At 43.9% G+C, this 19,992-nt stretch overlaps 2 protein-coding genes across 2 annotated transcripts in view; one reads left to right on the forward strand and one right to left on the reverse strand.

The window, feature by feature from the left end:
- The first annotated feature begins 540 nt into the window (after positions 1 to 540).
- Positions 541 to 19,992, forward strand: part of LOC113013978 (uncharacterized) — a 41,970-nt gene continuing 22,518 nt past the window's right edge. The window contains exons 1-2 of the mRNA XM_080295151.1: positions 541 to 568; positions 2,519 to 3,639. Of these exons, the coding sequence (XP_080151277.1) occupies positions 541 to 568; positions 2,519 to 3,639 (1,149 nt within the window). The remainder of the gene's footprint in view (positions 569 to 2,518; positions 3,640 to 19,992) is intronic.
- Positions 16,802 to 18,425, reverse strand: LOC145423205 (general transcription factor II-I repeat domain-containing protein 2-like). Its single transcript, XM_080295421.1, has one exon. The coding sequence runs from the start codon at positions 18,394 to 18,396 to the stop codon at positions 16,897 to 16,899; it is 1,500 nt and encodes a 499-aa protein (XP_080151547.1). The 5' UTR covers positions 18,397 to 18,425; the 3' UTR covers positions 16,802 to 16,896.

A 19,992-nucleotide genomic window follows, 5' to 3' on the forward strand; every position in this document is an offset into this window, starting at 1 on the left:
GAAAGACTTGTGCCAGGTTAACCATGGCCATGTTATTAAATCAAATATGAATAGTTATTACCAATAAAACATCAAATAGTTGGCAGGAAAACCACGACTTCCTGTCCACCGAGATCACTTTCATAATAAAACCGCTGGAGCCTGTGCCATCGAAGAGACATGCAGCTTTAGTCGTGCCCCGCCGCTCGGGAGAGAGGCTGCGTACTACATCCCGCACAGGCCGGCGATCACAGAGCTACGAAAGGCAGAAACAGCTTTTACGGTAAAACTAACCTAATGTGTGTTTTGGATTAAATGCGTTTTATTTGAATGAATACATTTATTTTTATCAGTATTTAACTTTTTTAAGGCCACAAATGCGCTGGCTTCTATCAGCTTCTATCATCTGCGGTGAATCAAATAACAGCAGCTCCAGCACAAGTCTCATGACGTCCTTGGACTTGATGAAAAAACAGTGTTTTGCATCTGGGACGCTGTCCTCAGCTTCTCTCAAAAGAAGGTTCATAAAGAACAGCAGAGTCGCTCCGGGGAGGCAACACGATGCGGGCAGCGAGTGTCAGCTGTGCAGGTGAGACAGAAAGTTAGGACACACCGAGAAAACCCCCCAAACACAGGCAGACATTTGGAATATATGGTTCTTTTAAAATTAAATAAATAAATACATTTTCCACATTTGCTGTAGATTCTGCTGACTGATTACTTGACAGATTGCAGTTAGGGCATGTTTATGTTGTCTTCATAATAATGACTATTTGTATAAGTTTGCATCTTATTTAGCGGAAAACAAGAGTTTGCTTAGTTTGTTTGCACTAAACAAAGAATATGAAGAGATTATCAGCTTTATTCACAGTACATCTAAATATTGGTGGACCTCTACACTCAACAACATTAAAGTTAAGGTTTATGTGTTCTGTCCTATAAGATATAACTGTTTTGCACTGAGAAACTGCGACATCACACCAAGTAATTAAAAACTCGGTGAAAATCAAAAAAGTGACAACAAAAAGAAAAGTAATGTGGAAGTTGTGGAGGGATTTGGTCTGAGGCTTCCTACTAATGAGCTGGCAGTTTAGGTTGGCTAAAAAGGCTGAAGGGAGGTGCCTGGTGTACCTCATAAAGAGGCTTTCACTTAATTAAATCTACAAAATGCTACTCAGCACTATTCATTTGATAAAGTTAATAAATTCACAACCACAAGTTATATCGTCATGATAAAATAATAAAAACAAAAACTGAAGTAGCTCGTCTCCAGGCTTGTGTTCAGGTCAGGTGAATGACCTGAACACAAGCTTTTCAGATCATTCCCCTGCTTTTCTCTGAAAATCCATGATCAAGTTATAATAGGACTATACTGGGCACTCAAATGGGTCCAGACCAAAGAGTACACAGGAAGAAGGCAAATCTTCACTTTTCACTAGAATTTTTCTAATTTCTCCGATTCTACATTCTGTTAATTAATCTATTCCTGTCCTCCCTCACTTAAATAGGGAGGTGTTTTTAGGACTTTGTTTTAACATTATAAATAATTCAAGATCCATAAGACATACGCCTGACAGAAGTAAAAGCAGCCATCTCACCACAGAGTCAAATGATTTGGGGCAAGAATTGTGTCCCTATATCAGTCCTTGAGAAATAATAATAATAATATTTGACAATAGCACATAATAGGATCTATTGTTTTGTAACGATTCTACCACTAAATATAACAGTAATAATGGGCGATCGTGGCTCAAGAGTTGGGAGTTCGCCTTGTAATCGGAAGGTTGCCGGTTCGAGCCCCGGCTTGGACAGTCTCGTCGTTGTGTCCTTGGGCAAGACACTTCACCCGTTGCCTACTGGTGGTGGTCAGAGGGCCCGGTGGCGCCAGTGTCCGGCAGCCTCGCCTCTGTCAGTGCGCCCCAGGGTGGCTGTGGTTACAATGTAGCTTGCCATCACCAGTGTGTGAATGTGTGCGTGAATGGGTGGATGACTGGATATGTAAAGCGCTTTGGGGTCCTTAGGGACTAGTAAAGCGCTATATAAATACAGGCCATTTTAATAAAGAATGTATCTGTACAATAACATATAGTGAGATTATTCCCACTAATATTAAAAATACCCAACAACAACATGTTGTATGATGTGTTGCAACAGTCCCAGCAAAATACATTTTTTTAAAAAAAGGACTAAAACCCAGTTAAACGTCTGGTAGTGATGTCCTTTGGAATATTTGTAATGCAAATAATATGCACTTGCATATTCACCTGACAAATAACATGGCCTGCTATGAGCTGTGTGGTTCAATTCTTGTTTTTTTTAATGTGTCACTTAGCACTAATTCGCATGTGTGCCAGCATAGTGGGCGCAATAACATTAAAGCTTAAAAATACAGAGTCTAGAAACCGGTATTTGTCTAAAAGGAACAAAAACAGTGCCTGTAATTAGCATTTAGACAGTACTTAGCATTGGATAGTTAGTCTGAAGCACATTAAACAAACTGTATTCTTCTTTTGCAGATGTTCCATATTTTCCCATTCAGGCAGCAACCAGACTGTTCGTCGGATTCTGACAGCCTGCCTCCTCTCTTTCATGGCCCTGCTCGGATCTGTATTCATCGACGTCAACTCCAACTTTGACTTGCTGTACACTACAGAAGCAGCTTACAGCGAGCTGACTTCATGCAAGACTCTAACTCTCCTGCAACTTGTCAGTAAACTTCAAAAGACGAGACATTTATTTTCCAAAAAAGTAGGGAATGAGACAGCTGAGGCAAGTTTTCCTAAGATGCTTTTTCTCATCTTTGATAATCACTGTGACAAACTGGTGGGTCAAAGTAATGACATCGGGATTCCTTGCAGTACTGAGTTTCCTAGCTTTTGCAAAGAGCTAGTGAGGAGCATTCAAGGATTTTTAAATACTTCACAGGATACAAACATTACCAGTGAAAGTGGAATTCTTGCTTTCTCACTGGCTATTGAAAGACTTCTTGACGTCTGGTGTACAGTAGAAGATACTTTGGTAAAGGCCAAACAGAATTCTAATTGGAGAGATGTACTGTCTGCAAGACTGTTGGTCACATTTATTGAGCTCAACCACCAGTTGAGAGACTTTGGCCACATGCAAACTCCTACTGGCTTCCAGTTTAGATGGTCATACATTCTGAGCTACCTCAGCTTTGCCAGGGTTTTGACAGAGAAACTGAATGACTGTTGGCTAGAAAACATAGACCACGAGATAAACACTACGCTGGATGTTCAGCATTCCTATATTTTTGACACAAGTCAATGGCAGATCTCTGGCACAAGTACGGAACGTCTGTCTGGGTCTCACACTGGAATTCAAGCTCTGACAAACACTCAGCAGTGTTTATTTGATCGTGCAGTGTTGGCTCTCAGGGCGGGCTCTCGATCCATCTCTTCAGGCCTCAGTATGAGGATATGCCTGCTGGCCATGGCATGTCTTATCTACCCTGTGGTGATGTTCTCTTTCAAACAGATGACAGAGTGGATACAGAACTATGCCCACAGTCTGAAGGAGAAAACACAAGACCTTAAGCACCAGAGGCAGCTGGCTGAAGATCTGCTTCACCAAATGCTGCCAAAGTCAGTTGCCAAACAGCTCCGCCAGCATAAACATGTTGAAGCTGAGAGCTACGAAAAGGTTGGTGCAAGAGGTAGCTATGACTATACCAGGTTATACAGTGAAGGATTGCTGGTGTTTAAATCCCCCTTCAAACCTGATTGGACCAATGGACCAGCCTTCCTTGCCTGTCATTGGAAACAAATTATACACCAGAACAGTTTCAAAATAAATTCTCCATTAGAAACTGTTTATGCAGTCAGGTTTTATTGTATCTTGTGTCATTTTAATTTGTACATTTTCTAATGAAATAAAAGAAAAGTTAGAAATGTGCAACAGGAAAAACACAAAATAAGAAAATTAATCTGCAGAAATGAGGTAGGCTTTGTGTCTGAATCTTTAGTAGCTTTATAATTAGAAGAATCTGATTCTGAAAACCCCTAAATTTAAATTCATCTCTGTGCTTGTCCTGCTAGACCTCAGTGCAGCGTTCAATACTGTTGACCATAATGTCCTATTAGAGCGATTAGAACATGCTGTAGGTATTACAGGTACTGCGCTGCAGTAGTTTGTATCATATCTATCTAATAGACTCCAGTTTGTTCATATAAATGGAGAGTCCTCTTGAGAGGAAAGAGATTTTATATCTCTAAGAGTAATCTTTTACTAGTTTACAAAGATTGATGAAAAACAAAGCCTTCAGTATGGGCTCATTTCAACTTTTATTCCTCTGATGATGCAAAAACCTAAAATCTTAAATGTAAGTTGCAAGTTTGGCAAAGAAAGGGAAGACAACAACCTTTACCTTATACAATTGCCATTTGCTTTGATCATTTAACCAAACAAATCCAGAGCATATGCGGCTGTGAGAGCTGTGGGATGTTGCTGCGAGGGGGTTACTTCTGGAAGATCTGCAAACACAAATACACAATGAATGTGTGTGTGTTTGCTGCCTTTGTTGCTATTGTTAGCATAATTGTCTATAATTGCCCTGTTGCATATTCATTGGAAGATAAAACATCGTATGAGTGAAAATTGCATCTGGCTTTTTGAAGAGATTTGAAGCAGCTGTAGCAAAAAAGCCCTCTGAACAGGGCTGTGGGGCGATTACAGAATATGGCTTGATAGGGTAAATTTTAAACAAATTTCAAGTTCTAGAGTATTCTAGGAGGAAAATGTTATACCCCTTATTAATTTGTTTCAAACTAAATGAAAACGGAGAACACTTCAGCTGAGAACAGGATAGAGATACCAAAATAAAATATAAAGCCCTCTACGATATAGGACATAAGCTGTAATACCGCTTGTGGGCTAACCATGGGAAAAATCCTAGACTTTGAGCTGCAAGCTGACACATTGTACTCAGATGACAAAAAGTCAGATATGAAAAAGACAAAGTGAGAGGTACTTGAAAATGTAACTCTGATATTTCAAGATATTATTACTGACTTTCTATATAAAGGACCATTGTTCAGGCTACAGGGGGGGCCCAGTGCCAAAACTGAAGGGTAATATAAATAATTATCTCATCTTTTCTTTACAATCACCTACAAACTGCCTTGTTTTTGTTAGCTAAATGGACTGGGTCTTATATGTTGCATTTCTACCCTGAGCATTTTGTACAACGTGCCTCCTTCCTTAGTGACATCCTCTATGTAGCCGGTGTATCGGAAAAACTCAGGAGAGTCTTCTCCAAGCACAACATCCCAGTGTACTTCAGACCCAGCAACACACTCACACAAAAACTGGTTCATCCAAAAGAAAAACTCCTAAACACAAACTTAACAATGTGGTGTATGCTGTACAGTGTACCGAGGAATGCTCAGACCTCTACATTGGAGAGACCCAACAGCCACTTCATAAACGCATGGCACAACACAGAAGAGCCACCTCCACGGGACAAGACTTGGTGGTCCATCTGCATCTAAAGGTCAAAGGTCACTCTTTCGAGGATGCCAATGTTCACATATTGGACAGAGAAGACAGATGGTTTGAAAAAGGAGTGAAAGAAGCCATTTGACAGTATGTCCACTGTGAGCGACCATCTTTGAACAGAGGCAGTGGCTTACGACACCAACTGTCTGCCATCTATAATCCAGTTTTGAGATCCCTTCCCAGACGCCTTAACGCCCACTCACACCCTGGGCCATCTGACCTCAGGAAATCACATGATAGGGTGGGGCTGGGTTTCACAATGAGCTCACCCGAAACCGTGGCTGATTGTGACCCACACCTGTTTTCACACCTCGGCTCGTATGCTTAGGTAGAGAATCATAGGGTATCCATTGTCCCTCTTGAGGAGACACTCCCACGGTGCTTAAATCTGGGACTCCCCACCATTTGACCCTAGAACTGAAGAAGCTTCTCGGATGAGAGGTGAAACGTCTTCAAGCAACCTAAAGAAGTCCAGACGCTTTTCTTTCCAAGCTCCTTATAGTACGATGACCTGGATGGGTCTTCTTCTGTTATGCTGGCTCCCCTAGGCATTTGCGTTTTGGAAAGTGAAAGGTATATTTAGTGAGTTTGAATTTGTAAACTTATGGCTAAATGCCTATAAATCCTATGCACTGATCCTTTAAAAAAAACAAACATCAAAGATTAAACTATCACTTGCTAGACATTTGGCATTTGCTTTCAGATAGCATGGTGGTGTGGTGGCACTGGTGCCTCATACTATAAGCTCCAGGGTTTGAATGCAGCCTGGGCCTTTCTGTGTGGGGATTGGCGGTTCTCTCTGGGTACTCCAGCTTCGTCTTATCTGTCTCTTATAAAAGACATGTATGTCGTTATGTTAATTGGTGATTCTAAATCGACTGTAGGTGTGTGGGTTTTTGTATATGTTTCATACTGCCATGTCCTCTATATAATGTTAAAAAAGAGGATTTTTAATGTCTTCAAGTGCATTTTCTTAAGCTATTGCCATAACAGTACCTTTATTTTAAAAATCAATGTCTTAGAGTCATATCCAGAATTTGCTGGAGAAAGACTGTAATTTTGCCTCCACACAACCCCACAGTGGATTTTAAATCAAAAAGTCAAGATGTGATGTAATTGAACCCAGGTAGGGGGATGGCCACAAGCCAGTTTAGTCCTAATGCCAGCCACAAGCCCAGATGCCCGTTTGCGTTTTTGCCAAGTCAAACATGCACATCATCAACATTTCCGTACCCGACCGGTCAGGGCCTGGGTTGTGATATTGTTGGCTAGACAAAACTAGAGGTGAATGCATGTTCAGAACCGGTGAGAGAGAATGAAAGGCATGGAAGTGAATTAAAATGTCCTCGCCGGTTGACCTGCCCGTTGTGTCCATGTGCTTTGTTTTGTCTCGGCTCCCTTCCCGGTTCTCTATTTCCCTGTTTGTGTGTTTCTGTGTTTTGATGTGTGTGTTTCCGGAAGTCCAGTTTCAAGTGTCATTTGACCGGGAAGTATTCCCAGGCTGAAGTCGGCCACACTTGCTGCTCATCAGCCCTCGCCAGCTGGAGCTGATTGTCATCGTCAGCAGCCTCCCTATTTTAACTGTGTGACAGAGCTTCATTCGAAGCTGGATCGTTGAGTTTACTCGTCAGTACATCCCCAGTTCGCTAGTGAAAACTTTGTGTTGGAAGAGTGCTGCGTTTGGGTTCACTTCTTACCACAGACCTGACAGAATGATCCAGCCAGCAAAGGACCCAGTGGACTCGAGCCCTGTTCAGCGAGAGCTGTCACTTCAGGCAGATTTTTTGGATCGCCATAAGAAAATGCTGCAGCATATCTCAAAGGAACAGAATGTGCTCCTCCAGGTTGTTACCAAACTGAAATGTATGTTTCAACCTCACCATGGCAGAAAATGTTCCACCCTCTCTCCCTTCCTGCTGCCTGTCCTCTACCTCCCCTTCACCCTTTCCTTGGGAGCATCCGCTGCTGGTGTTGGAAAAAATATTGACAGAGTTGGATAAAAGTGCAGGTTTTCTCATGCAATGTGCTTTTCAGACAGCAGAGTCAAGCCTATGCTTCAGACTGTGCCAAGGTTTCATTTGTGGTGGAACTGGTGACGGGGCGAGCGCTGAAATGAGCACAAGCAGTACCAAGGACTCACCCAGAGATCTCATATTAGAATTAGAATTAGAATTCAACTTTATTGTCATTGCACATGCACAGGTACAGGGCAACGAAATGCAGTTTGCATCCATCCAGAAGTGCTTTAGTGATATAGATATATTACAATATATATTAGCAATAATATAGATATGTAAGTATATTACAGAAATGGGTCTATTATGGTATGTTATAATGTACACGGTATGAAGTATGTTGTGAATATTCTATAACTATAGGTATGTACAGGCTGTAGTGAGTACAAGCTATGTACAGGATATGAACAGGATATAAATATGAAAAACTATACAGAATATGAAATAAATAACTTTACAGACATCTGAGATATACAGCTATACAGAAATGGGAACTATGCAAGTTGTAAACAGTTGTAGGGTTAAAAATTATCATATGTACAGAATGATTGTTTACACAGAGCTATACAGTAGTGCAGTTAAGATAAGTGAGGGTGTGGATAATTTCTACAGAGGCTATATAAAGTGCTAGTGGTTGTGAGTGGTGGTTCAGTCCATGTTATTATTGTGTGTTTGAGGGTACAGTTGTCCATTGTGTGTGTGTGTATGTTCAGTCCATGAGTTTAACGTGGGTCAGATGTCAGGAGGCAGAGTTCAGGAGTCTGACAGCTGTGGGGAAGATGCTGTTCCGGTACCTGGTGGTCTTAGTCCGGAGGCTCCTGTAGCGCCTCCCAGAGGGCAGGAGGGTGAAGAATCCATGTGATGGGTGACTGGGGTCTTTGATGATTTTCCCAGCCCTTTTCAGACACCGCTTCCTGTAGATGTCTTTTATGGCAGGAAGTGGTGCTCCAGCGAGGCGCTGGGCAGTTTTCACGACCCTCTGCAACGCCTTCCGGTCCGAGGCAGAGCAGTTCCCATACCAGACTGTTATACAGTTGGTCAGGATGCTCTCGATGGTACAGCGATAGAAGTTCACCAGGATGTCTGAGGACAGGTGGTTCTTCCTCAGAGTCCTCAAGAAGAAGAGGCGCTGGTGAGCCTTCTTGACCAGCTTGGAGCAGTTGGTCATCCAGATGAGATCCTCGGAGATGTGGACTCCCAGGAACTTGATATTAAGTTAGACTCTTTTTCTCCAATTGATCTTTCTGAGTTAACTTCAATAATTACTTCCTCCAAACCATCAACGTGTCTTTTAGACCCCATTCCTACAAAACTGCTCAAAGAAGTCCTGCCATTAATTAATTCTTCGATCTTAAATATGATCAACCTATCTCTAATAATCGGCTATGTACCACAGGCCTTCAAGCTGGCTGTAGTTAAACCTTTACTCAAAAAGCCATCTCTAGACCCAGCAGTCTTAGCTAATTATAGGCCAATCTCCAACCTTCCTTTCATATCAAAAATCCTTGAAAGAGTAGTTGTCAAACAGCTAACAGATCATCTGCAGAGGAATGGTTTATTTGAAGAGTTTCAGTCAGGTTTCAGAGCTCAGCACAGCACAGAAACAGCTTTAGTGAAGGTTACAAATGATCTTCTTATGGCCTCTGACAGTGGACTCATCTCTGTGCTTGTCCTGCTAGACCTCAGTGCAGCGTTCGATACTGTTGATCATAATATCCTATTAGAGCGATTAGAACATGCTGTAGGTATTACAGGTACTGCACTGCAGTGGTTTGTATCATATCTATCTAATAGACTCCAATTCGTGCATGTAAATGGAGAGTCCTCTTCACACACTGAGGTTAATTATGGAGTTCCACAGGGTTCAGTGCTAGGACCAATTCTGTTTACATTATACATGCTTCCCTTAGGCAGCATCATTAGAAGACATAGCATACATTTTCACTGCTATGCAGATGACACCCAGCTCTATCTGTCCATGAAGCCAGATAACACACACCAATTAGTTAAACTGCAGGAATGTCTTAAAGACATAAAGACCTGGATGGCCGCTAACTTTCTGCTTCTTAATTCAGATAAAACTGAGGTTATTGTACTCGGCCCTGAAAATCTTAGAAATATGGTATCTAATCAGATTCTTACTCTGGATGGCATTACCTTGGCCTCCAGTAACGCGGTGAGGAACCTTGGAGTCATTTTTGACCAGGACATGTCCTTCAACGCACATATTAAACAAATATGTAAGACTGCTTTCTTCCATTTGCGCAACATCTCTAAAATTAGAAATATCCTGTCTCAGAGTGACGCTGAAAAACTAGTTCATGCATTTATTACTTCCAGGCTGGACTACTGTAATTCATTATTATCAGGATGTCCAAAAAACTCACTGAAAAGCCTTCAGCTAATCCAAAATGCTGCAGCAAGAGTCCTGACAGGGACTAGAAAGAGAGAGCATATTTCTCCTGTTTTGGCTTCCCTTCATTGGCTTCCTGTTAAATCCAGAATTGAATTCAAAATCCTGCTCCTCACATACAAGGTCTTAAATAATCAGGCCCCATCTTATCTTAATGACCTTGTAGTACCATATCACCCTATTAGAGCGCTCCGCTCTCGCTCTGCAGGCCTACTTGTTGTTCCTAGAGTATTTAAAAGTAGAATGGGAGGGAGAGCCTTCAGTTTTCAGGCCCCTCTTCTGTGGAACCAGCTTCCAGTTTGGATTCGGGAGACAGACACTATCTCTACTTTTAAGATTAGGCTTAAAACTTTCCTTTTTTCTAAAGCATATAGTTAGGGCTGGACCAGGTGACCCTGAATCCTCCCTTTGTTATGCTGCAATAGATGTAGGCTGCCGGGGGATTCCCATGATGCATTGAGTTTTTCCTTTCCAGTCACCTTTCTCACTCACTATGTATTAATAGACCTCTCTGCATTGAATCATATCTGTTATTAACCTCTGTCTCTCTTCCACAGCATGTCTTTATCCTGTCTTCCTTCTCTCACCCCAACCGGTCGCAGCAGATGGCCGCCCCTCCCTGAGCCTGGTTCTGCCGGAGGTTTCTTCCTGTTAAAAGGGAGTTTTTCCTTCCCACTGTCGCCAAAGTGCTTGCTCATAGGGGGTCATATGATTGTTGGGTTTTTCTCTGTATCTATGAAGCGCCTTGAGGCGACTTTTGTTGTGATTTGGCGCTATATAAATAAAATTGAATTGAATTGAATTGAATTGAAGCTGCTCACACGCTCCACAGCCGTCCCCTTAATGTGGATGGGTGGATGTGGGTCAGCATTCCTCCTGTAGTCCACGATGAGCTCCTTAGTCTTCTCGGTGTTAAGCAGCAGGTTGTTTCTGTCGCACCACTCAGCCAGACTATCCACCTCCTCCCTGTAGGCGGCCTCATCGTTGTCACTGATGAGGCCAATCACCGTGGTGTCATCTGCAAACTTAATGATGGTGTTGGAACCATCAGCAGGTCTGCAGTCGTGGGTGAAGAGGGAGTAGAGGAAAGGGCTCATCACACAGCCTTGTGGTACACTGGTGTTCATTGTGATTGTAGATGAGCAGCGATTATCCAGCCGGACATGTTGGGGGCGGTTGGTCAGGAAGTCCAGTAACCATTTGCAGATGAGGGAACTGATGCCCAGGTCTGTCAGTTTCCTGATGAGTTGTGAGAGGTGGATTGTATTGAATGCTGAACTGAAGTCTATAAACAGCATTCTGGCGTATGTGTTGTTGTTGTCCAGGTGTGAGAGGACAGAGTGCAGTGCGATGGAGACTGCATCCTCTGTGCTCCTGTTCTGGCGGTATGCGAATTGGTGGGGGTCCAGGGTGGGGGGGAGACAGGATATAAAGTGTGCTAGGACCAGCTGCTCTAAGCACTTAGTGATGATGGGGGTGAGTGCTACTGGGCGGTAGTCATTGAGGCAAGATGGGTTGGAGTTTTTGGGTATCGGGACGATGGAGGTGGATTTGAAGCAGGCCGGTACCACAGCGTGGGCCAAGGACAGATTGAATATGTCTGTGAGCACTCCTGCAAGCTCCCCAGAACACGCTCTGAGAACACGCCCGGGGATGCCATCGGGACCTGCAGCCTTGTGGACATTGATCCTGCTCAGCACCGCTCCTACATCGGTGGGGGAGAGAGTCAGAGGTTGGTGGTCTGGCGTCATGTCTGCTTTGGTTGTGGTTGTGGGGTTCCCTCGGTCAAAACGAGCATAAAAGTTGTTGAGCTCGTTGAGGAAGGAGACATCAGAGGATGCGGGGGAGGGTTTGGTGGTCCTGTAGTCTGTAATGGTCTGGAGTCCTTGCCACATGCGTCGGGGGTTGGAGTTGGAGAAGTGTTCTTCTACCTTCTTTTTGTAATGGTGTTTGGCTTTTTTGATGCCCTTCTTTAGATTAGCCCTGGCTGTACTGTAGGCGTGTGCATCTCCTGACCTAAAGGCAGTGTTGCGGGCCTTCAGGAGGAGACGAACATCCCGGTTCATCCAAGGCTTCTGGTTGGGGTACATGGTGATCCGTTTCTGGGTGGTGACACTGTCTGTGGTTTCGGAGATGTAATCCAGTACAGATGAGGCGTACTGGTCCAGGTCTGTGTGGGTGAACATATTCCAGTCTGTGTTTTTAAATCTGTCCTGGAGCACTGCGTCTGCCCCCTCTGGCCACACTTTAATTGTCCTCACAGCAGGTTTCACACGTTGGATGAGTGGTGAATACCTAGGTGTGAGGAACAGGGAGAGATGGTCCGATTGTCCAATGTGGGGGAGGGGTGTGGCTTTGTAGGCTCCAGCCAGGTTGGAATACACATGGTCTAAAGTCTTGTCTCCTCTGGTGTGGCAGGAGACATGTTGGTGGAATCTGGGGAGGACTGTCTTTAAGTTGGTGTGGTTGAAGTCGCCAGCAACAATAAAAGCAGCCTTGGGGTGTTTATTATGGTGTTTGTTAATGGCTGCAGAAAGTTCTTTCATGGCCAACCTAGCATTAGCATCGGGGGGGATATACATGGCAGTGAGTATGATCGAAGTGAGTTTTCTGGGGAGATAATAAGGTCTGCATTTGACCATTAAAAACTCCGCATTAGGTGAGCAGTGACTCTCAGTAGTAGTGGAGTTCATGCACCAAGCATTGTTAATGTAAATGCACAAACCTCCACCTCTGGTCTTGCCGGAGTCATCTGCTAGCCTGTCGGCTCAGTGTGTGTGGCGTCCTGCTAACTCGATAACATTGTCCAGGCAGCTGTTGTTCAACCATGTTTCGGTGAAAAACATGACATTTGAGTCCATAATCCATCAGTTGTTAGTGATGGAGAGCCGTATCTCATCCATTTTGTTTGCCAGAGAACGGACATTGGCGAGGAAAATACTGGGTAAAGGCAGCCGGTGTGGTGTTAGCTTTAGCTTAGCCCGTAGCCCTCCGCGCCTACCTCGCCTTTGTTTACGATCTCTGCGCCGTCTGCGTGCACTTCCGCCCGGCCAGGGAGAGTGGGCAGCCTCCGGTGTCCTGGAGATCTCTGGGATGAGTCGGAGATCGGCGATAAAACTGTTGGAGTTATGAGTCCAGATGTCCAGAAGCTCTTGTCTGCTGTAGGTCAGCAACGCACAGCAATTCTGGACGAATAATCCGGTTAAAAGTAGATAAAAAACCGCTAAATAGCAGATTCTGGAGAGACACTGAGCCTCGCGTTGTTCACGCGCCGCCATCATAATAAGTGATGATATAATGACCTTTTGGCTAAATTCTGATAAAGGTTTTTGATAAAGGTTGCAGAAAAAGCATGGCAGATTTCTCAGTGGACTTCTGGGTTTTGGGTGAGGAGATGGGTTGGGAGGAGAAAGCGCTCCCTGGAGCATTCCTGAACAGCCTAAATGAGGAGTTTAAATGTGAGTTGGCTACAAAAGAAATGCCCAAATCTTTGGATGCTTTCATTGCTATGTGTGTCAGGGCAGATGATCATATGCATGAGTATGGAAAATGGACTGGTGGACCTCGGCAGGCTGGTAGAAGCTCGAGCCCCTGGAAAGGGTCTCTGTCTGCAGACCGGCGCTAGGTGGAACACGAGCAGGTGGACTGGTAGGAATAGCCAATGCAGTTCGGCCATGCCAAGCTGTCCTACCCTGATTGAAGAATAAGATAGATTGTAGGTGAAAAGAAGGGGCATTTTGCAGATTCCTGCCCCTCGCAGCTAAAAGATGCTGCCCATCAGTAGCTGTGGGGATACTGACAGGCCTGACTGAAAATGTGTTGACTCTAGGGCAGAACAACATTTTATCAATGAGACCCTCGCCAAGAGGTTGGGGCTTCCATTAATCCCCCTCTCTGAACCCTTGCAGGGTCAATTTAATTCAATTGTAGATCGTACAATTATACAACAGAAAAAAACCCAACAATCATATGACCCCCTACGAGCAAGCACTTTGGCAACAGTGGGAAGGAAAAACTCAGTTTTAACAGGAAGAAACCTCCGGCAAAACCAGGCTCAGGGAGGGGCGGGGCCATCTGCTGCGACTGGTTGGGGTGAGAGAAGGAAGACAGGATAAAGGAAGAGAGACAGAGATTAATAACAAGTATGATTCAATGCAGAGAGGTCTATTAACCCTTTAAGACCTACCATAGAACCAAGTCCGCCAGAGCTTATCTTTATATTTTTACATGCTGTAGTGCCATTTTTGGGAGCATTTCAAGTTGCTATACATTAATACAACCATTATAGCCCAAACTTTAATAATATGTATGCATTAAGTGCATAATAGTTACGCAAATTGCAAAAAAGTGCAATAAACTACAAAAAAGAAATATATACTTTTACATATATTTCTAGTTAGAGAAATTTAAGAGGTTTATCCCTCAAAACTGGAAATACAAAAAAGTTGCACAAAATAGTTTCCAACAACAGGAAATTTATTTTGAGTGTCTTCATAGTTTTATTTTTGAGATACACCAATTTTTATATATTGCAGGGAAAACGAAGAAAAAATATTAAACGGTAAATGGACTCGTTCTTATATAGCGCTTTTCTACTCTTCTGAGCACTCAAAGCGCTTTACACAACTTGTGCATTCACCCATTCACACCCATTCGCACAAGCACATTGATCTAAGTGCTTTCTAAGTAACATTCACACACATTCATACGCCGATGTATGCATCGGAGAGCAATTTTGGGGTTAATATCTTGCCCAAGGATATTTGGCATGCAGACTAGGGGAATCGAACCACCAACCTTCCGATCAGTAGATGACCTGCTTTACCGCCTGAGCTACAGCCACCCCATTATAATGCAAATTTGCAAAAAACCTCCATGTGCATCAAATTAAACTATTTCCTGCAGTGCAATTTGAGTTCTAAGCATCCCAGAAACTATACAGAAAAGCATAAAGTCAAACATGACTTTTAAAAACACCAGTGTAGGCTTATAAGGCCCCAAAGGTAAAAAAAACCTACATTTTCTGTGAAAATGACGTCACTTCCGGTTTTGGGCAGGTAATGGTGGACATGCGATAGCTCACGCTGACCTCTGTTCCAACTAGGAAGTGTTATGAATAGCTGATCGGATTGGCGAAGCGTGTTTCTGGAATATTATGTCTTTGTTTTGCAAAGCTATATGTGGAAGGAAACCGTGACCTATGGCAAGCTGATGGCATAAGATGTAAGTACAACTCCTCCGGTTTCTTATGCAAAAAAAAATTATTGAGCTAGCTTATGTGGTTGCAGTTCTACAGGGATTTAAAACTAGTTACGCAAAACAGAGCGTACCCACTCCGACCAGTTTTAAAGGGTTAACACATAGTGAGTGAGAAAGGTGACTGGAAAGGAAAAACTCAATGCATCATGGGAATCCCCTGGCAGCCTACGTCTATTGCAGCATAACTAAGGGAGGATTCAGGGTCACCTTTTGAGGCGTCCCTGGGATACCAACCTCTTCTTCTGACCATCACAGAGGGAGAACTGGCTGTACCCTCCATGCAGCAACACACGCACCGCTGCCACCGTTTATGGAGGACCACACAGGCAGCTTTCCTCAGGTCAGTGTAACACAACAAGCATCTGGCTGATCAACGTTGTGTTCCAGCTCCCTCCTACCAAGCTGGCCAGAAGGTTTGGCTCTCTTACAAGTGGTCCTTTTGAAATGCAGTCTATCATCAACCCTGTAACTGTTTATTTGAATCTTCCCACAACATCAAGATCCATAATGTTTTTCATGTATCCCAGGTGAAGCCAGTACGGATGAGCCTATAGAGTCAGGTCCAAAATTTGCTGGACAAAGACTGTAATTTTGCCTCCACACAACCCCACAGTGGATTTTAAATCAAAAAGTCAAGATGGCCACAAGCCAGTGTAGTCCTAATGCCAGCCACAAGCCCAGATGCCCCTGTTTGATTCTTTACCAAACATGCACATCATCAACATTTCAATACTCGACCGGTCAGGGCCTGGGTTGTGATATTGTTGGTTAAAGACAGAACTAGAGGAGCGGGTGAATGCATGTTCAGAACCGGTGAGAGAGAATGAAAGGCAAGGAAGTGAATTTAAATGTCCTCGCCGTTCGACCTGCCCGTTATGTCTGTGTGATTTGTTTTGTCTCGGCTCACCTCCCAGTTCCCTACCCTGTTTGTGTGTTTCTGTGTTTTGATGTGTGTGTCCGGAAGTCTGGTTTCAAGCGTCATTTGACCGAGAAGTATTCCCAGGCTGAAGTCTGCCACACCTGCTGCTCACAGCCCTCACCAGCTGCAGCTGATTGTCATCGTCATCAGCCTCCCTACTTAACTGTGTGGCTGAGCTTCAGTCGATGCCAGATCGTTGAGTTTACTTGTCATTAAAGCCCCTGTTCGCTAGTGAAAACTTTGTGTGCGCACTGCTTGCCCGATAGACTGATGTTTTTTTTTTCTCACTAAGATTTGGGAATGGAGTTTGTCATGGGGGCGGAGCCATTGTACAGAGAATTGAAGATTCACGATTCATGCCATGGACACAAGCACTGGGTGGAATTTGGGGAAATCACCACTGTGTTTGGGTCCGCTTCTTACTACAGACCTGACATAAAATGTAGGGAAATTGACTAGTAAAGGGATGAAAAAGTGTATTGATAAGATGCAAGGGGTACTTTTATCAGCTGATGAAGAAAATGAGCGAGAGAAGAGCACAGATGGAGGTAATTTAGTGAATCGGGAAGTGCTGAAGGTTAGTAAGTGGGAAATGAAGGTAACTGTGAAGACAAAGGCAACCATAAGAAGAAATCAAGTGCATTGCTTATGGCAGCAAACTGAAGAAGCTGTTGGACAGTCAACAACGACCAGTGCAAGGACGAAACAGTTGCAGCAAGTCAGTCTGTGAAGCGTTATAGTTGATCTGCGCGCACTGTTCATTTTAACAACGTGCGTATCACGGAGAGACACACATTTTAATGGGAGCAGTGTTGTTGGTCTCCTTTTTTAGCCAGCGCATCAAAGTCTGGAGTTAGTTTTGTTGTGGCGATTCTCAGGATTGATCTGAGGTGTAGGTCTGTTAACTTGGATCTGTGGCTGGCTTTGTTGATGTTCATGACGCTGAATGTCTGTTCACACACGAAGGTAGAGCCGAACAAAGCCAACATCATCTGCGCTCTTCGCCTTAGATTTGGAAACGCGGCATCATTGAGTGAAGCATAGAAGTCATTTAGTTTCAGAGAGCTGAACTTCTCTTTTAAGGCAGGGTCAGACTGAAGGTTGATGAGTTCGAGCTGAAGCTCCTCTGGAGCTGTTTCGGGGTCTTGTGACAGAGGAAAGGCCACCAATTGAAGTGACTTGTCAATTTTATCGAAATCCAAAAACCGACGGCAGAATTCTCCGTGCAGTGCATCCAGTGACTCACTGTATTTCTTTACTTTTGCTCCGGCCTCTTTCAGCGTGGCTAGTGTAGGAAAATGAGTGAATGACTTGTTCAAAATCTGCCTGGAGAATAAAGCCAGCTTGGATTTGAAGGCTTTCACGTTTGTGTGCATGTCATGCACAAACTGCTCCTTCCCCTGCAGTTTCACATTGAGCTCATTCAAGTGTGAAAATACGTCTGTAGCAAACGCGAAGTCACACATCCAGCTCTTGTTGCTCAGCTCAGGAAATTCATCAGTCTTCCCCTGCCGCTCCAAAAACACGCCAATCTCCTCTTTGAGCTCCCACACTCGTTGAAACACTTTGCTCAAACTCAACCAGCGGACACGGGAGTGATAAAGCAGGTCCTGGTGATCCGCATCAGTTTCCTCCAGGAACGCAATGAACTGACGGTGCTGAAGTCCCCGTGCGCGTATGAAGTTGACAAGTTTCACCACAGGATTCACAACATGATTCAGCTGTAACACCGATTTACATAGAGATTCCTGGTGGATGATGCAGTGGAGGAAAATCACATCCTGGTCAGAGTTTTCATCTTTCACTTTATTCTGGATTCTCCTCAGCAGGCCAACGTTTTTTCCCGTTAAATTTGGAGATCCATCTGTGGTGACGTTAACAAGCTTACTCCAGGGAAGCTTCATGTTTTCGATGGCAGCAGACACTCGTTCAAACAAGTCCTCTCCCCGTGTTTGTCCTTTCAGAGACTCCATTGTCAAAAACTCCTCCGTTATTTCAAAGGTTTCGTTGATTCCTCGGATAAAAATGAGGAGCTGAGCAGTGTCTTTGACATCGTTGCTTTCATCCAGTGCTAAAGAATAAAAAGTGAATGACTTCGCCTTTTTGTTTAATATGCTGGTGATATCTTCATCTATTAGTTCTACACGGCGAGTCACTGTCCGCCGTGATAAACTGATTTTCTCAAATTTGTCTTTGGTCTCCGGGCACAAAATACCTGCTGTCTCTACCATACATTCTTTTAAAAACTCGCCCTCTGACAGTGGTTTGCTGGCCTTTGCTATTTTGAATGAAAGCATAAAACTGGCCTTGATACTTGACTCTTGAATGGCAGTTTGACGGTGAAAAAAACTTTGCTGAGCCTTCAAATTAGCTGCCAACTTCTTAGCAGCAGATTCCCGTTCTTTTGTTGAGAGCTTGCTAGCATAATTTGCGTGCTTTGTGGCAAAGTGACGGCTAATATTATACTCTTTAAAAACCGCCACAGTTTCTTGGCATATCAGGCAAACAGCAGATGATCGGTGTTCAGTGAAAAAATATTTAGTTGTCCACTCCTTTTTGAACACTCGACATTCTCTGTCCACTTTCCTTTTCTTGGGACCGCTCATCTTCATAGAGGGGCGGTAGGTCACAGGGTAAAGTGCAAACGTGGAGTAATAGGCCTACGCCGCTTCACCTCAACAAAGCCAATATATCTAGAGTGCGCCATCTAGTGAGGAAACATCAGAATTGCAGGGGAAATAAATCATTAACAAGGTTAATTTATTAAATTTTTTTCAAGTTTGGCGGGCCGGATCAAAACGTTTAACGGGCCGCACGTGGCCCCCGGGCCGTAGTTCGCCCATGCCTGGTCTAGAGCTATACAAGCATATTAATAAATACGGGAAGCCAGACAGAAAAGAGGAACTTGTACCATATTAGGAGCTGTTGAAACTGTGTGACGTGTAAAGTACCAAAATAACACCTATATGAGACACATTTTATGATTCTAATGTTAGGGATTCTGCAATTGGCGTTGGGCTGTGCAAGGCTCTCTCTTCTGGAAGATGATTGAATTAAATATAAAATGTTTTGACACTCTGAGTTGGGTTTTCTCTGTTCTGTTATGGGGATCAAAGAATCAGGTTTTAATAATACCCATTTTGTAAGCACTTCCAGGAGTGCAGTTCATCTCAACATCACATATAGCGATATATAGAGTATGTATATATTAAAAAAAAAAAATTCCCCACTCGCCCCTGCGGGCAGTCAATCCTTCAAGCTCGGGTCCTCTACCAGAGGCCTGGGAGCTTGAGGGTCCTGCGCAGTATCTTAGCTGTTCCTAGGACTGCGCTCTTCTGGACAGAGATCTCCGATGTTTTTCCCAGGATCTGCTGGAGCCACTCGCCTAGCTTGGAAGTCACCGCACCTAGTGCTGTCATTCGGAACCACTACATCGATCACTACGGCTGTCTTCTTCTGTTTGTCTACCACCACTATGTCCGGTTGGTTAGCCACCACCATTTTGTCCGTCTGTATCTGGAAGTCCCACAGGATCTTAGCTCAGTCATTCTCCATCACCCTTGGGGGCATCTCCCATTTTGATCTCGGGATTTCCAGGTTATACTTGGCACAGATGTTCCTGTACACTATGCCGGCCACTTGGTTATGGCGTTCCATGTATGCCTTGCCTGCTAGCATCTTGCGCCCTGCTGTTATGTGCTGGATTGTCTATGGAGCATCTTTACACAGCCTGCACCTGGGGTCTTGCCTGGTGTGATAGACCCCAGCCTCAATGGATCTTGTGCTTAGTGCTTGTTCCTGTGCTGCCATGATTAGTGCTTCCGTGCTGTCTTTCAGTCCAGCTTTGTCCAGCCACTGGTAGGATTTCTGGATATCAGCCACCTCCTCTATCT

This window comes from Astatotilapia calliptera, chromosome 20, assembly GCF_964374335.1.
Source record: "Astatotilapia calliptera chromosome 20, fAstCal68.1, whole genome shotgun sequence".
NCBI lineage: Eukaryota > Metazoa > Chordata > Actinopteri > Cichliformes > Cichlidae > Astatotilapia > Astatotilapia calliptera.

Excerpts from the sequence above, each read along its gene's own strand:
- LOC145423205 (XM_080295421.1), bottom strand. The coding sequence starts at position 18,396 with ATGCTTTCATTCAAAATAGCAAAGGCCAGCAAACCACTGTCAGAGGGC.